This window comes from Pinus tabuliformis, chromosome 2_1 (genome assembly GCF_031772625.1).
Source record: "Pinus tabuliformis cultivar Carrire ecotype Pingquan chromosome 2_1, CPIR1, whole genome shotgun sequence".
In the NCBI taxonomy this organism is placed as follows: Eukaryota; Viridiplantae; Streptophyta; class Pinopsida; order Pinales; family Pinaceae; genus Pinus; species Pinus tabuliformis.
In genome coordinates, this window is record NC_142299.1 from 448,980,397 (window position 1) to 448,988,259 (window position 7,863).

Below are 7,863 nucleotides of genomic sequence, written 5' to 3' on the forward strand. Positions count from 1 at the left end.
AAGTACATTAATGATTTAATATTATTTTTAATTTAGGGTATATATATATATATGTCTTTGATATTGTTTTTCTGGATAAGTTTTGGAAAACATTTGATGAGATAATGATTCTTCTTGAGTTGAAGATTGTTGATGAGATAATGATTCTTTTTGAGTTGTAGATTGTAGTGATTGCCTCTATGAGACGGTTGTTGCCAAGTTTAAGACCTATGAAGGGTGGTTTAAAGATATCAAATGCAATATCAGGGTTAAGTAAGGGTGCCCCCTTTCCCCTACCCTTTTTGGTATATACATTGATAAGCTAGAGGAGTGTTTGGAAATCGCAGGGTGCAAGGGGACCGAGCTTGCTGGTATTATCATTACTCTTCTCCTATACGTCGATGATATCATTCTTCTTGCTAGAAGCCATGAGGACTTGGACAAGCAACTTAAGACTCTTCATGACTATTGCTCCAAGATGGGTGTGACGGTTAATACCGACAAGACTAAAATCAAGATAATTAAATATAAAAAGATCACCCATGGAAACTTCGTCTATGATAACAATTACTTGGATCACGTCTCTTCTTATAAATATTTGGGTATTGACATTCCTTATCAACTCAACTAGAATTACAACATTGAAAAAATGATTATTGGAGGTTGGAAAGCTTATTATGGGTTTGAAAACAATTGCAACGCTTTCGATCTTTGCATTTGGAGTAAAAAAAGGTTCCTCTTTGAGACCCTTGTCACCCCTATTGTCTTATATAGTTGTGAATTCAAGGGAAATACCCCCTATCTTATCCTCCTGATCGACGCTAGTCTCTCCCCTATTGAAAGCAGGGCTATGTTTAAGTATCTAATGTAAAAGAAGAAGCTTTACAACATGAAATCTGAGAGGCTTCCTAAAATTGCTTCTAACTTTAGTCAAAACCTCCACCTTCCCCTCAAGCATGGGTGGCATAAGGATGCCCAATCTTGGCTCAACCATTGGGGGATAAACAAAAGAGATCATCCAAGGAAGCAAGGATAGTGTCAAATATACTATCACCTCCAAATTTAAGGATAAGCTATGGGATGATAAGGAGTTGGAGGGTAAAAGGAAGCTAAGATATTATAAGGAGGTGATCAACCCCACCCTTGAGAACCAAAATTATCTTTTTGTTTTGACCAACTCAGAGAAAAAGATGAACATCGCTAAGACTAATTCTCATGAGCTTCGAAGTGAAACTGGGCGGTGGTCTACTCCCAGGACGATAGAATTTGTCATCTTTGCCATACTAAGAGGGTGGAGGATGAAAAACACTTTCTTTTAGATTGTTTGGCTCTTATTCACATCCACTCTCATTTCCCTAACATCTGTCACACTTCCAACCTTCTTGAATTGTTAAGTCAACCCAACTATAATGATCTTGGTGTGTTTCTTTCCCTTCTTTTTAAGCACAAAAATAAAATTCTAAAGAATTACAATTAAATTCCTTTTCTTCTTAATCATCATTATCATATATATTTAATAGTTTACCTTAATAATTTATTTAAATATAAATGATAAATTTTTTTCTATGAAAACTTTTTAATAAATTTTAAAAGTGAAAATATATATATATATATATATAACATTATTTTTAATCTTTTTAATATATCTTAATTTTATTAATTTTTTTTTTCCCTTATTTAAAATTTAATTTATAATAAAAATGATAAACATTCCCATATAAAACTAAATCTTATCAACAATGCCATACTCTTAGAAGTTTTGAGCTGGTTCGTTTGAAGTCGTGATTACAACACCATAACCCAATTATGATGATGCCTAATCAAAATTCATTATAAGTTGGGAAGAGTTTGGTTGTTTATATTTGATTTCGATTTCATATATGATATCTCATTTTGACACTTAATGATGGGTTTTAGACTCATGTTAGATTTGAGTATTGTTAGATTGAATCAATTTTCTACATTATTATAAGATTATGATGATGTCTAATTGAAATGATTAAAATACGACTAATATGTAGGGTTGCTATTTAGTATTAATTTTTTATGAAAAAATAATTGATTATATATATAATTTTAAATTAATATAATATTAAAATTAAATATAATTAGATTTTTTTATTTTCTAAATCATAATTTTAATTTACAATTAGATTAAAAATTTATATATCAAATTTTATTTTAGATTTAAGTTTATAGACTGATAATAGACATAGGGTTAGAGATTGCGTATTTATATGGTCAAGAGCATAGTGAATATAAAAATGTTATAAAATAAATTTAAAATAAAATATTTATAAAATATTTTGATTTTGAAATGAGTTGTGGTTTTTGGGCAAGTTGTATTGGTAAAGCATGGTAGTGGCCCATAGTATTGTAACAAAACCTATTTACAAGTTAATAATATCAATCTTAAAATGAGGGTAAATATCCATTATAGTTATGATTTTATTAATAAGCCATGGTATTGGCCCATGCTAATGTAACAAAGCCTAAATTACTATGAAGTAGATTTTTGTTTCTAGATTTTTTCTTTTTTAATATAATTTGTATATCTGAAAATTCAATTTATAGCGACATAGAAATATCATCAACCAATTAAAAAAATAAAATATTCAACTTAATATTTATTATTTTCAAAACTTTAAACTTCATAGAATCTGTTTAAAATTTTCAAAATTAATTTAAAGTCAACTTTTTGACCAAAATAAAAAACAATATAACCTACTTTGGCACGTATAATAAAATTAAAAAAATTATGAACCATTACATAGACTATAATGCTGTAGTTTCACCAGACTACTTTTTTGCCTTGAAAATCATGGAAATTCTAGTCATATTTTGACAAAATCTGGCACGAATTTTTATAAATCTAAGTTATAGCTGTCAAACTTCAATATTTTGGGTGCCTTAAATGTTGTTGATTGTGCTGAATCCATTTCCACCATCAAAAATAAGATTCAAACACTGCTACTGCAAGATTTATTTTCTGAAACACTTTTGGCCATCCGAACAATTCCTCTGCTTCCCTAAACGACACCGATTATAACTATCTCTAATAAAAAAAGAAAATTTAATTGTTTATATTTGATTTAAATTTCATATATAATTATATATATATATTTTTAATTTTTCTATATAAAAATATGGTTTTTAATTTTAAATTTCAGTGAGTTCCCACCCACTTAAAGTAAAATATCATAATCAATATAACATCAACAATGAAACTTGAGATGCCTAAATCAAACTGATAGTGACCCTAAGATGCCTAAATCAACTGGTAGTGACGCTTTTTATTAGACGAACATTATAACCATTTATGACAAGTGCTTATGTGGTTAATTATCACTTTCACGAAGCATTCTTTACTATCCCAGAGAGGGTGGGATGGTAATTTTGTTTGTTTTTTTTGTATGGAAGTTTTAGCTATGGGTTTAGAGGAGATGTTTAGTACTTATCATTTTTTTAATAAAAAGGTTAAGGTTTAGGTTTAGTTGTAGTTGGAAGAAAGGTTTTAAAGTATTTTAGTTAAAGTTTTTTTTGAAAAAATTTGGGTTTTAGTATAAGTTGTATTTTGGTTTATATTTTGAGATTTTTTTCAAAAAATTCTTAATTTTGTAATGTTTTTTTTGGTTTGGTTTAAAGGATTGTAAGCATTAATAATATGAGATTGTATAAATTTGTTTGTTTGTTTTTTATGTAGATAAATCAAATATAGATCTATTTTAAATATGGATTTAATTTTTTCACGAGCAAATTTTTTAATGAGTCAACATTATTTAAATGTTTAATGGGCTATAGAATGAGCCTTTCAACTCAATAAAACAATTTTAAGTTAACATTCCACATAAATGTTTAAAAAAATAAAATGACAAATCACTCAAATCACCTTTGTGTTGCTTGTATATGATATGAATGCCTCTATGATGTCTATGAAGAGATTGTAGCACAAACAATGAGAAGAATCAAGACATGGAAAAGGGATTGAGAAAACAATTATGAAAAGAAATTGAAAGTTAAAATAAAATAAATGCTTAGATTAATGAGTCAAAGGAAAAGTAATCCCTAGGGAGGTAGGGGAAAAAATCAACAAGGACAAAAAAAAACCAAAACATAAAAATTTAATAAAAGATCAATAAGGAAAAAAAAAAAAAACATAAAGATTTAATAAAAGATCAATAAGGAAAAATAAAAAAATATAAAGATTTAATAAAATAATTACAAGAACAAATCAAGTGTTTAAAATTAGAGAAAAATTATAGTCTTACAAATATAAGACATGAATCCCAGCTAGTGATCACCATAGCTTCCTTTGAACAAGAGAAATTAATATGTATAAAGGAAGAACAAAATCAATCCATATTATCATAAGTTATAGAAAGAACGAACATTAAAGGATGACAACAAAAACATTTAATCTTAGAATGTATGACAAGTTTATAACTTTGCTAGGTTCAAGTGTTTAAAATTAGAGAAAAATTATAGTCTTACAAATATAAGACATGAATCCCAGCGAGTGATCACCATAACTTCCTTTGAACAAGAGAAATTAATATGTATAAAGGAAGAACAAAATCAATCCATATTATCATAAGTTATAGAAAGAAAGAACATTAAAGGATGACAACAAAAACATTTAATCTTAGAATGTATGACAAGTTTATAACTTTGCTAGATTAGTTTATGATAACAATATTAAAATTCTAAGAATAAGATAAATAGAATGTAAATAAGAATATTTTTTCAATATTTTGATTTTTTAATATTGTTATTATTTGAAATTTGGGAAATGTGGTTATATTTTTTCTTTAATTTAATAAAAATAATAACATTTTTATTTAAAAATAAAATTAGAATTTATATTTTAATATGAAATTTAAATATTTGGTTGTTCGCTTATATAATTTTGAATTTAATTATTTAAATTATATTCTTAAATATATAAATAAATTTAATATTTTTTTTGAAATAGTTTATATTAAAATTTATAATTGCAATACATTTTAATTAAATTTATTTATTTTTTATTAAAATGGATTACTTTAATTTTTGATGAAATTAAAAAAAAAACTAAATATAGTAAACTTTTAAAACTAAATATTTATGAGAAACTTATTTGATATTTAAAATTAGTTATCAAATCTATTTTTTGCTGAAAAATTCAACTTTTTAGTGAATAAGTTTTGGACAAAGCAGAAGCAAAAGCAAAATCTTTCTTGATTTATTAATGATTATGAAATTATAATTATTTCAAATTTTTAATTTAAAATAAATAAAATCTAGTTTGGGGTTGCTTAATTGGTAATCCTAGATATGTGAAATGGTTGAAACTCCAGAGATCCAGGTTCAAATTCCCTTGTTGCGATCGAGGAAATGGTAAGTGAAATGGTTGAAACTGGAGAGGCCCAGGTTCAAATCCCCTTGTTGCGACCTAGGAAATGGTTTGTGAAATGGTTTGGGACCTAGGAAATGGTATCTGAAATTGTTGAAACTCTAGAGACCCAAATTCAAATCGCCTTGTTGCGACCTAGGAAATAGTATGTGAAATGGTTGAAACTCTAGAGACCCAGGTTCAAATCGCCTTGTTGCAACCTAGGAAATAGTATGTGAAATGGTTGAAACTCCAGAGACCTAGGTTCAAATCCACTTGTTGCGACCTAGGAAATGGTTGAAACCAGAAAAAGCCAGGTTCAAATCCCAAATCCCTTTGTTGTGAACTTGAAAATGGTTGAAACTTAAAAGACCCAGATTCAAATCCCTTTATTGCGAACTGGACTAAAAAAAGACACATCCTAGCCCGTAAAAATTAAAAAAAGACACATCCTAGCCCCTAAAAATTTAAGAATAATTATGTGTTAGTAAAGCGCTGCTGGGTTCCCCTGGGCCACAGACAAAAAGATAAATAAAATCTCGCAACCCAAAATTATATAAATAAAATTATCTTAATTAAGAACAACGGTAACTTCCAGTAGTGACTGGAAAATAAAATAAGGAATTGAGTTTTTACAAATTCCTCGCTGGAAATCTATTTTTTTAAAACAGATTGCGTTTATCCACATAGGTCCTTGCTGGAGAAACAAGTGACGTTGCATACTTCTCCAGAAACGATCAGATCTTAGGAGAGCGATGAGCGCCGAGGAAATGATTCGATAATTTTTTATGTGGCTGAACGAAACTGGCGAGATATAAATGTACGATGGAGGAAGCTGCGTGCAGAATATTCCGTAGAATCCTTTTTGTTTTCTTCGTCTGTGCAAGGGAGTGGCGGGTTGGAAAGGGATGCGTGATAACCTGCATGGTGGCTCCTCCTCCCACTCGCCTGATGATAACAAGTATCGTTCTCCGGTCACATTCACCGTTTGGAAGAAATCACTCCTCTTCAATGGCGAAGGCTTCACAGTCTTTGATTCTTCCGGAAATCTGGTCTTCAGGGTCGATAATTACGCATCCAACGTTGAACGTGAGCTCTTCCTCATGGATGCTGTGGGCAATGTTCTACTCACACTACACCGTGACAAGGTATTGTAATATCTCTAGGGGCTACACTCATCAGAGAATTTCACCACTTTGATTAAAATTTCAGTAACTTCCTGGCTAGGTACCTTTCATATAGATTAATTGTTTTGAATTGGGTCTTTGCATCCTTTCATATCGATTAATTTTGTTCTGAATTGGGCCTTCCAGCGATTGAGTTTGAGCCAGAGATGGGAAGCATTTAGAGGAGACGGTGTTGGCTGTGGGAAGCCAGAGTTCAGTGTTATTATAAAGTCTTCTTGTTGGCTCTTCTCAAGCAAAGCCCTAGCCAAAGTGTTGGTTACTCAGGCAGATGGAGAAAAAAATTACAGAGAGACTTGCCATTACGATTATCAAATCGAGGGATCCCTCTGTAACCCATCTTCATTCACTATATTCAGCGCCTCTCGTCAAATTATCGCTCAGGTTTGTTATATCCATATAATGATTGATATACGTAAATATATTGACAGAAAGTGAAGGACATGTTTGGCCAATATGTAATTAGTATTAGTTCCTTCATTGGTTCCTTTGGTTTGGTGGCGGACGCAGGTCAAACCAAAAGAAGCGACATCTGAGATAATGTTAGGAGACGATGTACTCGGACTTGTAGTGCAGCCTGGAATAGATCAAACCTTCGTTATGGGACTCGTTGTTATATTCATTCAGCTTATTAGCACTTAAAATAAGGAGCAGATAGTCCATGGCCAGCAGGTCAATTAATCAATCATGTTATTATATTCATTTAGGTTATTAGCACTTAGGAGCAGATAGTCCATGGCCAGTCGTTCAATCATGGTGTTAGTGTTATGAAGTATTATTTATTTATATATATTTTTTATATTCAATTAGGTTAAGAGCAGATAGTCTATGGACTAACTCAATTAGGTTAAGAGTTTAATTAAGAGTTTAATTAATCAATCATGTTATTATATTCATTTAGGTTAAGAGTAGATAGTCCATGAACTCCCTCAATCATGATGTTAGTGTGAGTAGGTTAAGAGTAGATAGTTCATGAACTCGCTCAATCATGGTGTTAGTGTGAGTGTTATGAAGTATTATGTAAATTATAGTGTTAGTTGAATTATGATGTTAGTGTTATGTAAATTATAAGTGTTTTTTCATTATTTATTAGTATTGCTAATGGAAACATGGTTAGAGCACTTATGTAGCGAATCAAAGTATTAGTTCAATAATGGTATTAGGGTTAGTCTTATAGAATATTATATAAATTATAGTGTTAATTCAATCATGGTGTTAGTGTTATGAAATATTATATAAATTGTAAACGTTTTTTTCGTTATGTAATAGAATTACGAGTCTAAACATAGTTAGAGCAATTATGTGTGTAGCCAATACTAAATACGTTCG

General features: G+C 29.8%; 1 protein-coding gene across 1 annotated transcript; it reads left to right on the forward strand.

Annotated features, from left to right (window-relative positions):
• Window positions 1-6,258: 6,258 nt before the first annotated feature.
• Window positions 6,259-7,176, forward strand: LOC149200857 (protein LURP-one-related 11-like). The gene is made up of 3 exons (XM_089401103.1): window positions 6,259-6,498; window positions 6,664-6,918; window positions 7,045-7,176. The coding sequence occupies exons 1-3, from the start codon at window positions 6,259-6,261 to the stop codon at window positions 7,174-7,176; spliced, it is 627 nt and encodes a 208-aa protein (XP_089257229.1).
• The last annotated feature ends 687 nt before the right edge of the window (window positions 7,177-7,863 follow it).

Coding starts and splice junctions, on each gene's coding strand:
- LOC149200857 (XM_089401103.1), top strand. CDS start 6,259: ATGCGTGATAACCTGCATGGTGGCTCCTCCTCCCACTCGCCTGATGAT. Junction 6,499..6,663: donor TCACACTACACCGTGACAAG/GTATTGTAATAT, acceptor TGGGCCTTCCAG/CGATTGAGTTTGAGCCAGAG. Junction 6,919..7,044: donor CTCGTCAAATTATCGCTCAG/GTTTGTTATATC, acceptor TGGCGGACGCAG/GTCAAACCAAAAGAAGCGAC.